The sequence below is a fragment of the Erigeron canadensis genome, chromosome 3 (genome assembly GCF_010389155.1).
Source record: "Erigeron canadensis isolate Cc75 chromosome 3, C_canadensis_v1, whole genome shotgun sequence".
Taxonomy (NCBI): domain Eukaryota; kingdom Viridiplantae; phylum Streptophyta; class Magnoliopsida; order Asterales; family Asteraceae; genus Erigeron; species Erigeron canadensis.
Genome location: NC_057763.1, coordinates 31,229,220 through 31,251,820, shown reverse-complemented (window position 1 = coordinate 31,251,820; position 22,601 = coordinate 31,229,220). Strand labels below are relative to the sequence as shown.

Genomic DNA, 22,601 nt, shown 5'->3' with positions numbered 1-22,601 from the left:
CAAGTGGAATTTACTTTTATATACACTATATACTTATCTCTCCATCTCATATAGATGGATAGAGTTTACATACAATTTTAATTGATATAATTTTCATAAATTACTATTTACTATAATTATGAGTTAACAATGCAATACGTATGACTATTAATAATGATATAACATAAATAAAGATATTTAAAAGTCTAAGCTGTAAAGAAAATACTTAATATAGTAATTAAATTAAAATTGGACATTGTTTAATATAAGACATAAGGATATATAATTTTAGACCATGCATTATTTGTCCGTCTATTTTACGTGTTCCTATAATCCTATATATAACGAAGATTTTAAGTGAAACAAAGACAAACGGGACAATATATGTATGACCTGGCACAAAAAATTTGATTGGTGTATATATATATATAACTAGCTATATAGCTATTCGATATGCGTAAGCGTGCGTGCGCCCTAGCTTTTATAGTATTTACTAATTCGGTGTTTTTAAATTTAGATCGATCGATCATCAAATCTAACTATATATTATTTAATATTATATTATTTACCAATAACTGATTTGGGACTGAAACTAGTTCATCTAAATATAGAAATAGGTGAGGTACGTAATTAAGTCGAGATACAATTGGATCGAGAAACCAAATCACACACACCCGGCCTTGCACTGATGATGCCCGATCTCTTTCCACCTACTTCATAATGCGACGTCATCCTAGTTAGTTGATTAAAAGAGGAAAACAATGACATTTACGAGTGTATGTTCACTGCACGCTTTTGAACTCGCGCGAGTACGTAGTTGACAAGGTTTGGGAAGAAATTAATTATTAATACGGTGTTTGCACAATTTTATGATCTCTTTCAACCATCTCTAAATATTCTAGTGACAAAAGAGTCTTCAAATTTATCATATGCATGCTAGTCTTTATCAATAGATCGTAAAAAACAACTCTACATCAATAGGAAAACTAGCTCGATTAAGACGCGACTACTCTACATGAATAGAGTAAAAAATAACTCATTATCTAAGATAATCATTGATCAAAGATTAGTCTTTTAAACTAGCCCGTGCCCCTTGCCCAATTTGTTAATATATATCCAAACAAATATATGACACAATATAATCTATTTACTACTTTATCTGTCCATAGTAAGTATTTTAGTTTAACTTTTTAAAGTTTTTTCTTTAGCTTTGATCGTAAGTATTGGGTATTGAGATTATAAGAAGACACTCACGCTACACGTACATTGAAAGATTTTTAAGGTATCAATTACATCACTTAATAACGACTACCAAAATAAAGGTGACATAATAAAGCAAAATTGATCACATTAATTTTATTCTATATTAAATTTGAGATATTTTATATTTATACTAGATTTATGCTTGCGGGGTAGTGACGTCAGAGGTGGTGGTGGTGACAGTGGTGGGCCGACAGTGGGGACGGTGAATGAGGCGACGATAGTGGTGAATTTAAAAATAATTGATGGTAAAGGTGATATTGGAGTTATTTTAAATGTTGGGACGACATATACTATAAATTTATTCATTAAGGGAATTATAGGTATATTAGATGAAAAGGTTTAAATTAGTGAATAAAAAAGAAATGTATTTTTAATTTTTTAAAGACAGAAAGTTTAAAAATAAAAGGTGGTTTATTTTATTAGACATTATAGATTATAATCTTTATGTAATCGATCAACTATATATTGCAAGCATTTTTATCATATTCGTACACCTTTTATCTATACTATATTAAAAAGCAAATTCTCCTGGTCTAAATTTTAAGTTTCAACATTTACTTTCTCAAAATTTCCATTTATCTATTCTATATTTATTTAAAATACCCTTTGTCTCTCCGTAAATCTCAAGCAATCAATTTTTTTCTCCCTCTTTCATAAATCATTTGTTCATCCAATTTATTCAAAATCTTTTCTCTCAAAAATCGTACATCGATAAATTAAAAAAATTATATGGGTGTTTTTAAATTTTCATCTCTTTCATTAGAGATGTCATTCGATATACTTTCGACGGATTTTTAAGTCTAAGGACGGAACCTGTACGGTAAAGCATTTAGCTATTACAATCTATGACCTATCACACTTTATGACCTATCACGCCATCATCTCACCGCCGCAATGCACGAGCAGTGGCGGTTCTCTTTAGGAACCCGTGGGGGCCTGGGCCACCACCGCTTTTTGTTTAGTAGTACTAATATATTCGTGTTTCGTCCAAATTAATTTATATCTATCAAGTCGCCCCCAAAGGATTATTTTTTAAAAAACTTTTGATACGTTTAATAAATTTAATACTCTAATAAAATTTACCTTTTTAGTTTTTATAACCCAGAATTAACTTAGTCCATTTATAATATTCTAAGTTTTAGCCTACAATTTACAATCCACGTAACAAGGTCTTCCTCCTTTTTTTGAGTTTTAGGCTCCAGGTTAAAATAAAATTTACCTTTTTAGTTTTTATAACCCACATTTCACTTAGTCTATTCATAATTCTTTGTTTTAGCCAACAATCCAACACCTTTTCTCTTGGTATATTCATAAGCCTTTGTAGTTTTTTGTTGGTTAAAAACTATGTTTGGTAATTTGAATGAAAAACTTAGATTATTAGTGTTATTTTTGTTTGACCCGACCCGATTAATTGTATTGCATGACCATTATATAATACCTTGAACATAACGATGAAAAAGAAAATTTTTTTTTTGCCCCCACCACTTAAACCTTTAAGATCCGTCACTGTGCACGAATACTTACTCTTATGTAGATTAAAATCTCCCTCTTTAATTAAAGGGAGATGATTATTTAAAATTATCTTGACTAGATTAACAGTTATTTTCTCATTTAATAGTACGTTGTACGTACGAAGCAACGCCGCCAACTTTGACCACACTCTTCTTTAAAGTCCCACGTATCCTTGCATCAAGACACTTGTCGCAAGCTCAGTAGTCGCCAAACTCTTAGATGATTTACACTTCAAATGAGAATTGTGAACGGTACTGCTGTATCGGCGTTTCGGTCCGTTGCATACATAATTTTATTTTGAAGGGCTGTGGATTGTGGAATGAGACTTTTTACATATATACAAAAACTTTTATTAGTAATTAAAAAGTATTCGTAGTAAGTTTATACGTACGTAACATTATTATTATTATTATTATTATTATTACAATTATGATTAATTAACAAGGACGTCCTTAAGTTCTTTAACTTATAGCTAATTAATTAAATACATCAAAAGTAGTTCACGTCTTTGTGATAATATAGTCTGAGATAAATTATAATTATGATGATTAATTTGTCTCCTTCAAAATTTTCTTAATTAAATATAACTCTTTTCATATTATAATATGATTAGCAGAGATAAATTTTAAATTATTTTAAGTAATGATAAAATTGGCAGAACAATTCAAATTATTTTCATCCATTTTCTTTATCTTTTCATCCAGAACAATGATTCGGTGTGTGATCAACTTATAAACTACTGATACCTAGCTTGCAATATTATATATCCTCGTCACGTGTCAATACAATAATCAAGAAACGTGGCACAACAGAAGAACACCGAATGATCTTATACACACTGATGACTTATCCAAAGCGTTAAGATACTCTAACGGTTTGACCAGAATTTAAGCTGCTATTTTGAAGTGTGTGTCAATATATTGTCGTGTATGGGGTGACGCCATGCATGAAGTATTCATTCCCCATGTACGTTACGGGTATAAATAGCGGACGATGCATCATACAACTTCATATTCCATAAATACAAACATATATATACTCTTATTGTAGCAAAATGAAGATCAACTCGTGTTTATTTTTCGCACTTTTTCTTCTTCTTGTTTCCTATAATCTTGCTGCCCGGACATCCCAGGCAACTCAAGGTCGATCAATCTGCTATATGTCATTGATTTTCTTCTATAAATTGTTTTAGCATTCATACTTTCGAAAAACGGTCTCAATTGATATATTGCACCATATCATATAGAGTTTTTTGTACGGATAGGAACAAAATTCAACCCAATGGTTCAACTAGGAACCTTACTCAAAACTTTTGCAAAACAAGGAAGTCCGGTGTCTAAGACACCGAACTTGGCCACTTACATTGAAGTTCGGTGTTGTAGACACCGAACTTAATTGCCCAATATATTTGTAAATCTGAAATCGAAGTTAAAGGACCACCAACAGATTTACTCCACGTGGGCAAGTTCGGTGTCTACAACACCGGACTTCAATGTACGTGGCCAAGTTCAGTGTCTTAGACACTGAACTTCTTAGTTTTACAAATATATGGGTCTTGTTTCTAGTTATATCAACAGAGAGAGTTTTTGTTCCATCCGTATAAATTTTTCTATCATATATATCTACATTATACGTACTATTTTTGCATTTTTAACTATAAAGAAATTAAGTGTCAAAACTATCTGCTTTACATAAGCGATATTGTTAATGACAACTTTTAAGGCTTTAAGCATCAACTATTTAGATTTATACACTACAAAAAAGTAGGCCTTCAGAGACTGAAAAATAGAGTCTGATTTTCTTGTTTTCTATAAGCTGGTACTTTCTACGACTAAACTTCGGTAACTGAATAATCAACAACGACTAATTTTTCAGCCTCTTAAGACTTTTTTTTTTTTGTAGTGATAGTTTATGATGCAAAAAGTCGGGGGTAATTTTTAATGTATAAAATTTTAGTTTTTATGTTTGTAATAATTTAGAGTTGTCATATTTGTTTTTATATGAAAATGAAGGTATATATATAGTGTGGCCACAGCTTTAACTTCACTTTCTATGTATTACATTGTGTTTGTAGATACAAAAGGAGCTGAGGAGAAGAACAAGGTGGCAGTAGATACAAAAGGAGCTGAGGAGGAGAACAAGGCAGCAGCCTATGGCGGCGGCGGCGGCGGTGGAAACTGGGGAGGTGGCGGAGGACATGGTGGTGGAGGATACGGATGCCATCATGGATGCTGTTATCAAGGTCATGGTGGTAGCTGCTCAAGGTGTTGTTCATCGCCTGAAGAAGCCAAAGCTTTCGCAGAGAAAAAACTAGCTGAGGATGAGGAGAACAAGGCGGCAGCCTATGGCGGCGGCGGCGGCGGTGGTGGTGGAAACTGGGGAGGTGGTGGAGGACATGGTGGTGGAGGATATGGATGCCATCATGGATGTTGTTATCAAGGTCACGGTGGTAGCTGCTCAAGGTGTTGTTCATCGCCTGAAGAAGCCAAAGCTGTCGCACAAAAAAAGGGAGTTGAGGAGAACAAGGCGGCAGCCTATGGCGGCGGCGGTGGTGGAAACTGGGGAGGTGGCGGAGGACATGGTGGTGGAGGATACGGATGTCAACATGGATGCTGTTATCAAGGTCACGGTGGTGGTTGCTCAAAGTGTTGCTCATCACCGGAAGAAGCCAAAGTTTTCGCAGAAAAACAACAACAACATAATCCGTAGATACCTAGCTTATTACATGGTTCGTTAACTCACAGGTAGCTAATGGGAGTTAACAAAACCCTGTACTCGTGAACTCTGTACTTCTTAATTGTGAACTCTAAATAAAACAATGTGTAATAAAAAGAATGTGTGGAAAATAAGATAATTTTCCACATTTGTATATTTTGCGCTATCCAATCATTCGATCTGTACTACTGTTACTGTTAGCTTTCTATTAACCTAAGGTTCATTTATCAAAACTTAACAAACTGTAATTATATATAACTTATGTAATATACACATAAATAAGATCATGAGACTTCTTCGTGTATATGTGATCAATGTTGGGTTATGAGAGGTGTTGGATTGAGGTGAATGACAAGTGGATCGAGAATAATAACTACACGTGCGATTCTAGAAATTAAAATCTATGAAATGAAATAAAACCCGAAAGATGAAATTGACTAACAAAATTCGTTGTGTACGTTTGATACCGTTAAAAAACTTAACCAAATGAAATAATTTTTAATATTTGATATAGTTAATCTTTCTTTTTCACTTACATTATTTTTATTATGTTTATAAATAAATAGATATATATACGACGAGATTTATCCCCGGCGTTGCCCCGGATGACTGAACGTTTATTAAGTATATTGTTGCAAATAATGACACCTAGATAACAATAATGTAATGACCTATTAGAAAGATCCTGTTGTTTCTTCAACGATTTCTAATCTCTAATGGACCTCTCAATAGCGTTCGAACCTTGATGAAGTTCTGACCATTTCTTAGGAAAAAAAAACGAACGGATCTTATAGGGTTCCCAATAAATTCTTCAATTTCTTCTGGAAGCTTCTCACCTTCCGTGAATTGTCAGTACATTGGGGAATATCCGGAAGGACATTTCGAGAATGTATCAATTATTATGTAACATGCAGTATTAAAATAATAATTTAATCATAAAAATTAATGTATAATACCTTTTATTATCCAGTTAAATCAAAACATATCAATAACCTTAATAAAGAAACAATGTATAAAATTATTTAATTTAATATATATGCTATTGAAATAATGTTAAAGATTAAGAATAATAAAAAGTTGTCATATAGAAATGATAAAACGATAGTTAAAAAGTAAAAATATAGATATTTTTACAATTTAGTAATTTTGAGCTTATAAGTTCATGATAAATCTAAATATAGATGTTTCAAAAAGACAAAGACTATATATATCCTCACATGTTGGTAACAAAAAAAACGATAAAAACCGAAATTTGTTAGTAATCATTTTAACATGTAATCACTAATCATTACGAGGCTTACACAATTACCGTTTTTCCAAAAACGATATAGGTCTACAAAATCCCTTAAAAAACCTTAAAATTATAAATTATATAATCAATACTACATATAAAACAAACAAAAAAACAACCAATAAAGCTTTATTAATAAACCTTCAACTTTGACGATAATTACAACTATGCCATTGAATATTTAAAACGTAGTAAAATAAAAAAAAAGGCACGAAAATTGATACTTCCATTTTTATGATAGTATATAAGGGGGGCGAAGTGGATACGGGGGAATTTATCAACCCTCCCAAATTCTACCAATAAAATCCTTACAACTCAATTTAACCTTTAAACCCTCCCAATTAACCCTCCGAACCCTTTTTACTGACGGCCGATAAATTCTCAACCCTCCCAAATTGATTTTTTTTTCTTTTTCCTTTTTTTTTAACTTAAACATTTTAACAATCATACCTAACATTTTATTTAATATTTAAAAAACATAACATTACATAAACTAGTAAAAGAAAAATACGATGCAACATTTTTTTAAAAAACTAAATAAACTACATAATACTAAATCAAATCCTCGATCGGTGGTGGTTGAGCTGCTGGGTCATCGAGGTATGCCAAATCCACCGTCGATACATGCTCCGTTAAATCATACCGAAGACGATGATGGACGTTTTCGTCATGTAACTTTCGTAGAACTCTAGGATCGTAAGCTGCAGGCACCGGTGGATCCATTATATGAACCGGTGAGATAGCCCTCCCGTCGTCCTTTATGATCATGTTATGCAATATACAACATGTGTCGACGACTTTTCCTATCTTCTCCTTATCCATAATTCGGATTGGACGTTCCAAAATCTTCTTTTTTTCCCTTAAACACCCCAAAAGCCCGTTCTACATCTTTTCTTGCCACCTCCTACACTCGCTTGAATTTCACTTCTTTTGGATCAACTGGATGCGGATACGCTTTTACAAACGTTAACCACTTAGGATATATTCCATCAGTAAGCAAATACCCACGTCTGTACAAGCGGCCACGTAAAGTGAATGACGTGTTCGGAGCCGTTCCATTTCTAGTAGTATCATACAACGGCGACCGATTCAACACATTAATGTCGTTGTTTGATCCGGGGAGACCAAAAAACGAATGCTAAATCCATAAATCTTGTGACGCAACAGCTTCAATCATGATAGTCGGCACTTTGTGATCCTCTCACGTGTATTGCCCTTTCAAGCCCCTAGGACAATTCCTCCATACAACATGCGTACAATCAAGGCTACCGAGCATACCGGGCAGATGGTGTCGCGTCTCATGCGCATTGTACAGCAAGGCGACGTCGTGGGATGTCGGTTTGCGCAAATACTCCCGCTTGTACAAATGAATAACCGCGTCACAAAAATACTCGAGAGTTTCCCGGCTTGTTCTTTCGGCCATACATAGATAATCATCATAGTTGTCCGCCGGTTCACCCGTTGAAAGTAGTTTAATTGCCGACGTGCATTTTTGAATCGGCGAGAAACTCTTTCTTCCCTTCGCGTCTACTCCATCACGAAAATACGGGAAAGTAGCTTCAATGTCGGCGACAATCTTCAAAAACAAACGTTGGCTCATACGGTAGCGATGGCGAAACCAACGCTCCCCAAACTTTGGGTTTTCGCCGAAGTAGTCGCGCATGAGTTTGCTATGCGCGGCTTCTCTCTCGCGATCGATATAGGTTCGGCTTTCACGAGAGCTTCCCGAGTCTTCAAGTTCTTCTATTTCGTTGATCGCGTTTTGAAAAAAATCAAACGTACTACCGGTAGATAATTGGGGAAACGGAGGTGGGATGATAAGTTCATCAGAAGAACTTGAAGATATTTTTAGGTGAAAAGGTTTTTGGGTTTGAATAGATATATGTTTTTGTTTGAGTTTTTGAAGTTAAATTGGTAGATGTATGTATATATATATATATATATATATATAGATGTAAACTAAAGGAAAGGAGTTTTTTAAAATAAAAAAACAGAGCCAACGGCTTTTTTTTTCCCTGGGCCCACTTGTAGACGCTCCCATGTGCTTCTCTCTCCATTTATCAACAAAGGGTATATTACCCTCCCATTAACCCTCTCAGCCATAAATTTACAAGTGGTGGTGGCATGCTTCCCAAGGCTGGCCCATAAATTCTCATAAATCCTTCCCACTCCGCCGCCCCTAATAACATTAAATTTCTAAAATTTATTACTTTATCATTATTTTATCACCATTGTTATTAGTATTTTTTAAAACTTTTTACTCCATTATACTTCATAGTATAAATCCATTCAAAACAAATAAATAAAAAAAAGCGACTAAAATAAAATGAAAACAATCACTCCTCGTTGGTCTCCTGTTCTAGATCTTCCCTAATTGTATTTTTAACTTACAAAATTTTCAATATGTTTACAAATAAAAAAAAAATATATATAATGACATTAAATCTTTTTTGAAAAAGTTACTTAAATAGTGATGATATATCCATACGGAGCTCTAGCTCCGTACCTGAAGCAGAATATGAAGCTACCTTCGTACAGGTAAAATTACTCATACTCACAACGGAGCTCAATCTCCGTCCAACATGATTACCTCGGAGCTTCAAAGATAACAAATACCTAGCTTCGGGGACATATACAAGAAAGATCGGATAAAGATTTTTCTCATAATTATCCTATTAAACATATACCGAAGCTCCGACTTACTCGGACACAATTTGGTAACAAGATTACCACAAATCTCCTCAAGAAAGAAACAAGATATTTACAAAGAGGAAGAGATTTACTCTAATTTTCTTACCCTTCTATCCAAGTTTTCTACCCTCTATATAGATAGAGGAAGAAGCCATACGGCACATTCAACATACAATACGCCATAATCACAAAACTCTCACTCATAGTTTATACGACCTCCGAATAAATCCTAAACAATCCTTCAAACCCTAAGTTGAACGAATCGGCTTAGGATCAACAAACAATAGGCGTAAAGCGGTATTCGCCCATCTGACTGTAAGAGAATCGCCGATAAATACCATCAACCTTACTCATGCATCCGGTTGAGTCATAGTGTGATTATTTGATCAAACAAATAGGATTTATATATTTTCTTTGCCATGTTAGTATCATCCTATCACATTTATTTCTCTTTTTTTATTTTTCTAATTTTTTTATTTTTAAACTTAAAACTCATTATACTTCATAATATATCCCATCAAAACAAACAAAAATTAAAATAAAAATAGAAACAATAGTTCTTTTAAGCAAATTTTATCCTAGATCATCCTAAATTCTTGGGCTAAATTTGGTTTGTACTAAGATGATTTCTTTTTTTTTTTCTTATATATATATATATATGTATGTATATTGATCTGTAAAGAAATACCGCATTATCGTTATGATTAAATAATGAAACTTGGCTGGAAAGTATTTTAATCTTTATCATTAGCTCAAGCGGTCTTTGTTTTCGGCGTATCTGGTGTTTTAGCAACCTTGTGAAAGGTATAAGAGCAAATAGCTTGTTAATTATTGGATAAAAATCTGTTCCTCATGGGCACCTTAATTATTGGATAAAAATCTGTTCCTCATGGGCACCTGGCTAAACAACGTACTACAAGTCATCCCATCGTCAGACAACTCAAATTATCAAAGAATTTCCCAAAAAAGATAAGTAGAGATGGTTGATATTTGGTTTATATATGCACTTAAAAGACAAACTCTTCATTAATTTATAATAACTAAACAACTACTCGTAATTGAATAAAATTATTTCACGGTATGTGTTTATATCATTACTTAACATTTACTTTGACTTATAGCAAAATAACGACAATCTCCTCAAATTTGTGTGTAAACTAATATCTAGTTAGGATTTTAAAGTTAAAAATTTGATGACTTTCTAAACTCTTTTAAAAAAATATTCTCGTACAATTTAACTTATATAATATGTTGTTGTATTTAAATAAAGTTAGATGGGGATCCGTACGTATGATACAACGACCATAGCACCGACAGTGTGATGGTTGCGTCGATTGGGGTGATGAAGAGTGTAGATAGTTCTTGATGTAATTGTCGTAGCGTAGATGTTTTAAAAGTAAAAGAAATAAATAAAATGTAAAATAAGTAAAGTATAAAAATAGTAAAAGAAATTTGTTTCATACGCCCTATTTGTATTGATTGTAGTTCATTTGAGAGGATTACTTTCAAACTCTGTATGGTATAAAATCACATTTAAGTTAACTTTGTATTTTTTATTTCATCCTATCAAATAGTTTTTTATACATTTATTCATCCACATATAAGTGGACTAAAAAATAAGACAAAAAGAGTATACTTTTTATCACATTTAATCTACAATATTAATTACAAAAGATTTTATAGCGTTATGGAAATTATTTATGGAGTGTTTTTGTACTCGTACTTTTTAGATTAATCAAAATTTTCCATGCAAAAATATATATGGTAATTGTCTAGATGTTAGGGTGGTAGATCTATAAACTAATAAAATTTAACTAGCCATTTCAGCGTCATTTCTAACTCTGAAAATTAATTGGATTTTAAAATATTGACTTAATGGAAACAAATTAGAGTACTAATGAAACGAACAAGATATTTGGTGATATTGACAAGAGCAAGATGTCTAAACATATAACTCGTAAAACAAGTGTATATAAACTATATATATATAGAAACATCTACATTCATCTTCGTTGGGCAAACAACATTACAACTTCTTTTACCATTTCTTATTAGTTATTATCTTAGCCTCATTTGATATAACGTTACATTCTTAGTGTTACACAATGCATGTGCGGCATAAACATCGACATGTCTCTTTTTTTCTTTTCATTCTAGACCACCTCCGCTGCCGCCGCCTCCACCACCACCTCCTCGAGATCCACCGCTACCTCCACCATATCCTCCACCACCACTTCCGCCCCCACCTTTGTTACCTCCACCACTTCCGCTGCTACCACCTCCGTGCCCCCCTCCTCCACTTCCGCCCCCACCCTTGCTACCTCCACCATGTCCTCCGCCTCCACTTCCGCCATGTCCACCTCCGCCACTCCCGCCGTGTCCACTTCCACCGCTTCCTCCTCCTCCGCTTCCACCTCCTCCTTTGCTTCCGCCTCCGCTTCCACCTCCTCCTTTGCTTCCGCCTCCGCTTCCACCACCTCCTTTGCTTCCGCCCCCGCTTCCACCACCTCCTTTGCTTCCGCCCCCGCTTCCACCACCTCCTTTGCTTCCTCCCCCGCTTCCACCACCTCCTTTGCTTCCTCCCCCGCTTCCACCACCTCCGCTACCACCGCCTCCTTTGCTTCCGCCTCCACTACTGCCACCTCCCTTACTTCCACCACCACTACCTCCACTACCACCACCTCCTTTGCTTCCACCACCACTACCACTGCTTCCTCCTCCTTTGCTACCACCTCCATGGCTTCCACCCCCGCTACTTCCTCCTCCTTTGCTTCCTCCGCTGCCCCCGCCATGTCCACCACCACCTCCACTTCCCCCACCTCCTTTACTCCCGCCACCGCTACCGCTACCTCCTTTACTTCCTCCACCTCCACTACCTCCGCTCCCTCCGCCGCTACTACCACCTCCTTTGCTACCTCCTCCATGGGCACCACCACCACTTCCACTGCCTCCTCCTCCCTTGCTACCACCACCACTTCCACTGCCGCCACCTCCCTTGCTTCCCCCTCCACTTCCACCACCATAGCCTCCACTTCCACTACTTCCGCCACCATGACTGCCACCGCCTCCACTTCCACCTCCTCCTACACTTCCTCCAACTCCGCCGCTGTCAGCAATTGAGAAATCATGACCATCTGCTACCTCAAGATCTTCACTCCCTACTATCCCAGCTGCTTCATCAATAGGGCGTCTCTTTTTCTCATCTACTTCAAATGCTGAAATTCACAGTTAACCAACAAGAAAATAAGATTAAGCCAGAGCATATTGAATTTTGGGGTCAAGATATATATGCACTACATATATATAATTTGAAAGTCAACTAACTTCTAGTTTATAAATGGTCTTGCTTGTAACATACATGTGCAAAAAACATGTGGATATCTTAAAATAGTAAGTTTACATGTTATCATTGACAAAATAATCATTTCTCACGTAATTACACAAATTAAAAAGACAGTTTCTAAAACAGGCCCATGCATTTAAATTTACGTATATAACAAGTTTTTTAATTAATAACATAAAAACAAAAAATTTATGATCAATAAGTTGGATTCAATAACTCACTATCATCTGTTGTCTGAATTAATCTTGCTGAAGAGATGACAATTCCAATAGCAAATAAAAGCGTAAACAAAATCAAACTCTTTCTGATCTTCATCTTTATTTCCGTCGATCATATAACTTTCGTTATGTTTTCATGTTAATTGATACGTTGATCTATTTATAAAGCCGATCAAACATTTGAACTTGATCATGCAAGTAGTATTTCTCAGAGTAGAAGTGACACCTGGTATTCCAAAGCTGATGTGTCGCATGCACAAAAAGACAACACATACATTGGTTATGACCATATGGATGATTATCTATTCTTTCACTATTATCGTTTGCCAAATATAGTATTAATATTTGTAGACATGTAGTACTACACTAATATATTTGCATGTCCATAAAGATGTGCCAAGTATATGACTGCAATGTTTGGATGCTTCTAATTAGTGCAGGTTTTGGTTCTCGCAAGTTCTAATGTTTGTCTATATTCACAAAAATCTAAATAGTTTGAAAAATATGATATTCTTAGATGTAATGATACAATTAAGTATATGGTTTTTATATGATTTTTAATTTGTTTGGTTTTATTGATCATCCTTATTGGTCAAAACACAGATGTAAAAGAAAAAATAAATGGGCCAACTAAGGGACTAATTAAGAAAACAGAACCCCTGTAAATTGGTTGGGCCCAATTCGCAATCCTTCAAATCTGGGTCTGGCTGTCAAGTAGTTGGTACACGGAAGGCTTAGAGAGGGTTTGATCAATACAATTTTTCTTAAATTGTGGTCATTTGTACTGCTTTTATGTGTACTATGATTTAGTGATAGTTTTGCTGATGCTTTTCATGTGTCAGTTTAACTAGTATGTGTGGACCATAATCCCGTTCATTGCTCGGTTAATACTATATTTATGTTTTGTAAATATAGGGGTTTAGTGTGTCAATACGATAGATAATAACCGAATAGCGGTTATTGGAAGTTACTTACAGAAGGTCGTGACTGTTGGTGAACAACCACAATGTTAGATAGTTTAGAATAGACATGACCATCCGTGAATAGTCATGATGGTTCGGTTTATGTCTATATATACAAAGTGTCTGTAACATAATTTGTAATCTATCACATACGGTTATATATTTCTAGTATATTCTCTCTTGTTCATATTTTGTGAATCAAACGATTAGGGACAACAGTATGACCGTTGACTGAATTAACTAGCAGCATTGCCTGATGCACCATCCTAGCTTTTTCGTTAAGTTGTAACCACAACAAGTGCATTTTCTTTGTACGTCGTCAGGGTGGTCGTTGGCACTCGCACGACCACCATTGGCTTTACTACTGTTATAATTACCACCGCGTCCATCAACTTTGTGGAGTCCCCCTTTGTTGGCCTCTATTTGATCACTTTCATGACTCGCGGCCACCTCTCTAACAGCAACAACTTCAGTGGTAACGAGGAGAACAACCGCGAAAGCAAGTGCAAGCTAGGAAAGTGAAAGTTTTTGAAGCCATATATATATATATATATATATATATATATATATATATATATTAAATTAGAATCTAGCTAGGAATTGATTAATATGGTACAAGTGTGATGAAGGGGCTGAATTGCATGTCTTTTGCATATATAGATAAAAGAAATGATGTATTTACTACTCGGGCGATATGATCATGGCGGATGAGTAGTAGTGGGCCGATTGCTGCATCTTTGATATTCCCATTGGTGAAGAAATTATGCTATTTTTAGAGTGTTGCCAATGGTAAAATTAAATACTAAAGAATTGAAAAAGAGGTGGAAAAAAAAAATATTATATGGCGCTTTGTGCAATGAGAAACAGATTTGGTTCGGTAAGGCTAGCTAATTACTTGTATTATTGTAACTGTTTGTTAGATGAGGTTTGTGTAATTCTCTCATGAGTTATTTAAAAAAAATTCTTGTAAGGTTAACTTTATATAAAGTTCAGGTTAAGAGTTTTGAAATTGAAACCGAACCAAGCAAATGATATTTTTGATACCGAACCAATAACAAAAATTCTTGTAAGGTTAACTTTATATCTGAATTAATAGATTAATATTTTTGTCATATCACATCCCGTTCAGGTTTCTACTACGGGTTACGTTTTGTTTTCTTGCATACTTTTAAACGAACATATTAATGACAAAATTATTTCTATTAAATTGTCAAAAATTCACGGCATATATACTAAAATAACGAATCGTTTCAACAAAGGAGTTGAGACCCCGCAACGCGAGGTCCAAAATTTTCTAGTTATAAATATTCGTTGAATGCTGATGAGAATCAAAGAGTAACAATCAATATTTGATTTTCTTGTATGATGGCTGCAACAAACGTAAATAATAATAATAATTAACTTTTAAGTATATGTTTTCTTCTAGACACAACAAAATGGAATGACACAACAAAATGGAATGAAGTACATACGATAAAATAGTATAATACGATATCAAAAGTAATAATATATATCTAAAAAGAATAAAATCTATTCAAAAGGAATAATATCTATCCAAAAGAAATAAAATCTTTCTAAAGAAATAATATCTATCCAAAAGGAATAAAATCGTAATAAAATATTTCCAAAAGAATAAAATCTATCCAAAAGATTCTGGATATTCACTATAAATAGTGACATACGAGAATGAAAGAATTCATTCAAACAAGAGAAATAGAACAAGAAAACTCCATCATAGAGAGTACTTGAACTATCGTCCCTCAAATCATTGTTAACATAATCACTACCCTCATAGAATTGGATGGCATAAAACCGTATACATAATACGGTTACCAACATGGAATCGTCACCCAAATATCCTAACCTTCCTCACACTCCTCCATGTTAGGTGGTATGGGACCCACACAACTCTCTTTATTTATAATGATATTTGATTGCATACTCTAAAACAGTATATGTTAATCGACGTATCATCATTTGGCGCCGTCCATGGGACCGAGCAACATACGTCTCTTGTATAGTATTAATATTTGTAGACATGTAGTACAACGTTAATATATTTGCATGTCCATATAGATGTACCAAGTATATGACTGCAGTGTTTGGATGCTTCTAATTAGTGCAGGTTTTGGTTCTCGGAAGTTCTAATGTTCGTCTATATTCACAAAAATCTAAATAGTTTGAAGAAAATGGTATTCTTAGATGTAATGATACAATTAAGTATATGGTTTTTATATGATTTTTAATTTGTTTGGTTTTATTGATCATCCTTAATTGGTCAAAACACAGATGTAAAAGAAAAAATAAATGGGCCAACTAAGGGACTAATTAAGAAAACAGAGCCCCTATAAATAGGTTGGGCCCAATTAAGGAGGAATTGAAGTCATATTTTGTACTTGTCTATTCATGAAAGGAGGAATTGAAGTCGTCACTTTAGTTTAACACAAAGTTCATACTAGTAATACTACTCGTACTACTTTTCAAACAAGACATGAATTCCAGTACTTATTCAGGATTCCTCCATTAACTAATTAGCAGCATTGCCTGATGCACCATCCTTTTTCGTTGTAACCACAGCAAGTGCATTTTCCTTGTACGTCGTCAGGGTGGTTGTTGGCACTCGCACGACCACCGTTGGCTTTACTACTGTTATAATTACCACCGCGTCCATCAACTTTGTGGAGTCCCCCTTTGTTGGCCTCTATTTGATCACTTTCATGACTCGCAGCCACCTCTCTAACAGCAGCAACTTCAATGGTAACGAGGAGAACAACCGCGAAAGCAAGTGCAAGCTAGGTAAATGAAAGTTTTTGAAGCCATATATATATATATATGTTAAATTAGAATCTAGCTAGGAATTGATTGATATGGTACAAGTGTGATGAAGGGGCTGAATTGCATGTTGTATGTCTTTTGCATATATAGATAAAAGAAATGATGTATTTACTACTCGGGCGATATGATCATGGCGGATGAGTAGTAGCGGGCCGATTGATTGACATGTGGCTGCATCTTTGATATTCCCATTGGTGAAGAAATTATGCTATTTTTAGAGTGTTGTCAATGGTAAAATAAAATATTAGATAAAGAATATGGAAAAAATATTATATGGCGCTGTGTGCAGTGAGAAATTAACAGATTTGGTTAGGTAAGGCTAGGCTAGCTAATTATTATTGTAACTAATGTTTGTTAGTTGAGGTTTGTATAAATCTGTCATGAGTTATTTAAAAAAAATACTTGTAAGGTTAACTTTATATAAAGTTGAGGTTAAGAGTTTTGAACTTGAAACCGAACCAAGCAAATGATAACCAACGGAAAATCCGAATGAACTTCAAATAAATATTTTGGGTTACACTCATATCGATCAAGAGACTAAGAAAACAGAGGCCCCATAAGGCCATAAATATCAAGAGACTATGAAAACAGAGGGCCCATAAATAACTTGGGCCTTGTTTGCAATCCTTCATATCCGGGCCTGACTATCAAGTAGTTGGTACACGGAAAGGCTGCACGGGGTACGAGAATTAGAGCTTCTTTTTAAAATTGTCTTCATTTGTATTAAATTAGCTTTTATATATACGGTGAAGGTAATTGTGTATCTATAGGTTATTCATAGAAACGCTACGTACTAATGTTTGAATTTGTAGTTGGTACACGGAGGCCATATATATATATATGTACTTTTATTCATGAAAGGAGGAAGCCCTCACTTATTATACTAACAAACACCAATAGTTCGTACTACTTCTTTTCAAAGAAGTTAAGAAGACGTACGTTCCACTTATTACATACCCAAACATATATTAGTACTTAATACATAATTTATGCTAGCTTGACCATCTTTCATATTATTTAATTAGTTTCGAGTTTGTTCAAACGCGACAGCCTCTGCATAAGTGCGGCAGCACCTAATGCACCATCCTCTTGGGCTGTAACTACAGCAACGGTACCTGCATCGTGCTTCTATGTCAGGGTCCTTGTCACCTGCACTACCACCCTCATCATCTTCAGCCGTAGGCTTGTCGTTATAACCACCACGTCCATCAAGTTTGTGGTGATAATCGGCATCTGTTACACCTGCAAGAATTAATATATCGTACTAATTGAGTAAATTATGATTAATTAATGGCTAATAACTACATTCTTACATTTCTTTAAACAAATCAAAACTGTACATATACTATATATACCCAAGAAATTAAAATAAACTCACTTTCATGAGTCGCAGCCACCTCTCTCGTAGCAGCCACTTCAGAGGTAATGAGAAGAACAACTGCAAAAGCTAGGGCAAGAAAAAGGAAAGTTTTTGAAGACATGTTTATTTTTAACTTAGAAGCTAGCTAGGAATTGATTATTATGGTAGAAGTGTGAGGAAACTTGTATGTTGCATGTCTCTATTTATAGAAGGTAATAATGGAAAATTAATGGGAGTTTATTTTACTACACTGGCGATGAAGTAAGGGTCATTTTCTTTGACATTTTAGAGCATAATCTTATCGCGTAATCCATTGACACTTATCTTATGTTGAAAGTTAAGAAGTGGATAAACATTTTCCTGTAATAATATTCATTTCATCGAGAAAGATAGATGAAGTAATCATATGGTGGTTTTAGGATTTTCTCATAATCGACTTCATATTAATGTGAATCAATATAACCTACATCCATAATTTAAACTTATTTGATATTCAATCTGTACCTATAAAAAAATAAAATAATTTTCATATGTTAATTTTTCATATACGTAAGAATTAAGATAAGTAAAACTGTAAAAGGTATTACATATGTGACGATATATTTTATAAGATGATAAAATAATTAAATGCATAAAAAGGTATACTATTTATCTAAATTTTTTAAAAAAGAGAACCTATTTTGTTTTCGTTTATTTAAAGAATACAATTTTCATAAATTTCCTAATAAGGGAAAGATCGTTAGTTTTAGACACCAGTTAGCCATTAACATCGTTAGTTTGCTTACGTGGCATTACTAAAACAACTATTCATCTTCCTCTCCCACTTTCTACTCCATCCGCCAGCCACCCCCCCTGTAGCACCACCGCCGTCTGCCACCTCTCCCTCGCCGGAAAACAAATCCGGTAGCCACCACAAACAACCCTCTAGGGTTTTCTTCAACTCTAGACTCTAAATACTCCATAACCACCACTGCTCCGCCGCCGCTGCTTCCGTTCGACTTTCAGCCGCCACCACTCGACTCCATAATCTTTTAAAACAAAACCCATTTCTTTTCCCTTTAATAACCTAATGTTTTCTCTTTTTCTTCCCGTCGCAGCCACGTACCGCTGTACCATCACCATCCCACGACGGTCCAGGAAGAAGGAGGAACGTTCAAGCTTCTAAACAGGTCGTTACAGATCTGTCCATGCTTAGTTTTCATGTCACAAACCCAAAAAACGTTTCTCGCTTGTTCCTTACCCTCCTGGACGATTATGGAGTCGAGTGGTGGCGGCTGGAAGTCGAGTAGCAACAGTAGCGGCAAAGCAGTGGTGGTGATGGAGTATTTGGAGTCTAGAGTTGAAGAAAACCCTAGAGGGTTGTTTGTGGTGGCTGCCAGATTTGTTTTACGGCGAGGGAGAGGTGGCAGACGGCGGTGGTGCTGCAGCGGGGTGGTTGCCGGCAGATGGAGTGGAAAAGGAGAGAAGAAGATGAATAGTTGTTTTAGTAATGCCACGTAAGCAGACTAACGATGTTAACGGCTGACTGGCGTCTAAAACTAACGATCTTCCTCTTATTAGGAAATTTATGAAAACTGTATCCTTTAAATAAACGAAAACAAAATAGGTTTCCCTTTTTATGAATTTTAGGTAAATAGGTTACCTTTTTATTTATTTTTCCCTTATTACAAATATATTTCTAACAATAACAAATCTTTTTTTTATGTGAAATATCTTAATTGGGTGATCAAGGAAATGGTTGGACAAAAGAAACTCAAATGACGACATTTGAGTAAAAAATAGCTCGCTATCCTTCTCGGCTAATCCAAAGCAACATAAACTTTTTTCGTTTTTATGAGCATTGAGCAACACATCACACTAGCTAATTATTACTGTAGCTATTAAGAAAAGGAATTTTGTAAATATTAGAAATGAAGGCGCGGGGAAGAGTTAGGCTTCTGATATATATATATATAATTTTAACAGCAAAAAAGCTTCTGATATATTAGGCCCATGCTTATAAGGTGTCTAGCCCGCGTCCGACACAGCCACCCTTGAAGATGCTATTAGCAGCGGCTGCGTCTAGCCCGCGTCTAGAGGGTTTGTTCTATTATTAGAAGTGCGTTTTGTGATGGAAAGTGGGGCCCGAAAAGATTATGTGAGGGGAAGAATAGAAAAAGAAGTAGGCTAGAAGTAAGAGTTATAAGGAGAGGAATGTTCTTGGTATGTGTCTTATTAAAGAGAAAAACTGATGAATAATGTTTAGTCTTGGTATAACAAACACATAAATCTTATTATCAGATAAACCACATGAAAGTCAGCCCAATTATACAAAGAGTTAATGTCAAAACTTAATAGTGATAGCAATTAGGTCAGGTTCGGGTTAGTCGATTGATTACTTAACCAGTACCCGACCTCATATCAGAATCTGGATAGAAAACTCAATCGGAGCCAACTTAATAAGAAACGTGTTATGTTATTGGGTCAGTTTATTAGAGTTGGCGGGTCAAAAAGGTTATTGGGTTAACGAGTTGATAAGTTGATTTCAAGTCAAACAGATCAAATGGGTAGTGGTCTTATGAAATAGTGGGTTGACCGGTTGATGTCAAGTCAAACATATCAAAAGTGTGGTAGGTTGATGAGGTTTTGGTATCAAATAAAAATGAGTTAGTGGGTTATTGAATGGGTGGGTTCAAGTGGTGGGGCTAACTTGCAAAGACGAACATTCACCGGAGGCGAGAAAAATAAAGCAAACAATTTGACAAGTCAAAATGAATAACCCAAACCTGATGTTTCAAGTCAGGTTTCGAGTCAGAACAAGTATTACCAACTTTATTAGTAGTTGGTAAGATATATAATATCTTTTTTCTATAAAAATCTATTTTATAACAGTAAATTTGAGCTCTTCATTTTTGAGTGTATTTTACTCACATACTGTTAGATTTAAATAGTGCTAGATTTGTTAGTTTTGATGTAAATGTACTTAGGGTGTTGGCATCACCCGCGTGGAAGACGAGTGGAAGCCCCGGCCACTCGTGAAACACCGCCGCCAACGATTTTTCACCCACGAGTGGTGAGTTTTGGGTGGAAGTTCCACTCGCGTGGAAGGTGGGTCGAAGGTGACCGTTGGAGGGTTAACGACTAACTTTGTACTTTTGTTTTTTTTTTATTTTTCCTTTAAATACTATCCCACCTTCTTCCATTTCAAATCACACACACACATTTCAAACAAAAACACACATCAACACATCTATCAAACATCAAACAAACTCATTTTCACAAATGGCTAAACGATTTGGATCTACGGTTTTACTAGATGAACCGTTTGAATGGTACGATGATAGTAGTTTGGAAATATTTGCGGACGCGATCGAGGCCGATGGTGAAAGTTCTACGGCAAGGTCAAGGCGTAAAGTTGTTAACCGCAACCGTTGGGAAGCTGGAGAAAGATTGTTTCACGACTACTTTTCTGATGAACCGAAATTCGATGATGACTTTTTCGAGGATAGGTATCGTATGCCTAAACGTTTATTCTTAAATATTGTTCATGATCTTGAGTCGCGGTACAAGTATTTTTAGGAAGGTTACGATGGTAGGATGAAAAAGAGTTTTACCACGATACAAAAATGTACATCCGCCATTAGGCAGCTTGCAACCGGTAACCCACCGGATGAGTATGATGAGTACTTGGAGATGGCTCAAAGAACGTCACGCGAATGTCTCCAGGTTTTTTGTGACGCCATTGTAGAAATGTATGAGCAAGAATATCTGCGTAGACCAACAACGCATGATATTTTGCGGTTATACGAAGCACATGAAGAGAGACATCACATTCCCGGTATGTTGGGCAGCCTAGATTGTACACATTTCGTATGGAAAATGTGTCCAGTTGAGTTGAGGGGCCAGTATAAAAGGGGTGATCATCAATACCCCACGATTATGATGGAGGCGACGGCTTCTCATGATTTGTGGATATGGCACGCATTTTTTGGTCCTCCTGGTTCACTGAACGATATCAATGTTCTGCAGCAGTCTCCATTGTTCCTCCCCGAGCGCATGGGCACGACACCTAACTGCCCATTCAGTGTGAATGATCACACGTACCGACGTGGCTATTATCTAGTGGATGACATATAAGCGGTTATAGGAGTCAGCTCGAAAGGATGTTGAACGTGCCTTTTCGGTGTTCTTAAGCAGAAATGGGGTATCCTTTGTCGACCGTTTCGACAACGGTCGGTGAAAGCAATAAGGAACCTCGTCTATGCGTGTGTCATAATGCACAACATGATTATTCAGGACGACGGTCGCGCTATCAGTCCGGTTCATATTGGAGATCCTCGGGTCCAACCTAACAGTTAGCATGATCGTTTACAGGAGATACGGGACGAGGAGACACATTTTTGGCTCCGAAATGATCTTACGGAGCATATTGCGACTCAAGAGTTACCATATC

At 35.6% G+C, this 22,601-nt stretch overlaps 5 protein-coding genes across 5 annotated transcripts; 2 read left to right on the top strand and 3 right to left on the bottom strand.

Moving 5' to 3' along the window:
- Positions 1 to 3,784: 3,784 nt before the first annotated feature.
- On the top strand, positions 3,785 to 5,623 carry LOC122594625 (glycine-rich cell wall structural protein-like). The gene is made up of 2 exons (XM_043767058.1): positions 3,785 to 3,896; positions 4,829 to 5,623. The coding sequence occupies exons 1-2, from the start codon at positions 3,809 to 3,811 to the stop codon at positions 5,461 to 5,463; spliced, it is 723 nt and encodes a 240-aa protein (XP_043622993.1). The 5' UTR covers positions 3,785 to 3,808; the 3' UTR covers positions 5,464 to 5,623.
- A 2,041-nt stretch (positions 5,624 to 7,664) lies between these two features.
- LOC122591904 lies at positions 7,665 to 8,423 on the bottom strand. Its single transcript, XM_043764129.1, has 2 exons — positions 8,007 to 8,423; positions 7,665 to 7,898 (listed from the first exon to the last, which is right to left on the bottom strand). The coding sequence occupies exons 1-2, from the start codon at positions 8,421 to 8,423 to the stop codon at positions 7,665 to 7,667; spliced, it is 651 nt and encodes a 216-aa protein (XP_043620064.1).
- A 3,176-nt stretch (positions 8,424 to 11,599) lies between these two features.
- Positions 11,600 to 16,645, bottom strand: LOC122591903 (loricrin-like). Its single transcript, XM_043764128.1, has 2 exons — positions 16,519 to 16,645; positions 11,600 to 12,666 (listed from the first exon to the last, which is right to left on the bottom strand). Exons 1-2 carry the CDS (start codon positions 16,643 to 16,645, stop codon positions 11,600 to 11,602), a joined length of 1,194 nt encoding a protein of 397 aa, XP_043620063.1.
- Positions 16,646 to 17,708: 1,063 nt separating this feature from the next.
- LOC122590580 (glycine-rich protein-like) lies at positions 17,709 to 18,325 on the bottom strand. Its single transcript, XM_043762773.1, has 2 exons — positions 18,188 to 18,325; positions 17,709 to 18,051 (listed from the first exon to the last, which is right to left on the bottom strand). The coding sequence occupies exons 1-2, from the start codon at positions 18,288 to 18,290 to the stop codon at positions 17,831 to 17,833; spliced, it is 324 nt and encodes a 107-aa protein (XP_043618708.1). The 5' UTR covers positions 18,291 to 18,325; the 3' UTR covers positions 17,709 to 17,830.
- A 3,105-nt stretch (positions 18,326 to 21,430) lies between these two features.
- Positions 21,431 to 22,285, top strand: LOC122591902. Its single transcript, XM_043764126.1, has 2 exons — positions 21,431 to 21,711; positions 21,793 to 22,285. The coding sequence occupies exons 1-2, from the start codon at positions 21,431 to 21,433 to the stop codon at positions 22,283 to 22,285; spliced, it is 774 nt and encodes a 257-aa protein (XP_043620061.1).
- Positions 22,286 to 22,601: the final 316 nt, after the last annotated feature.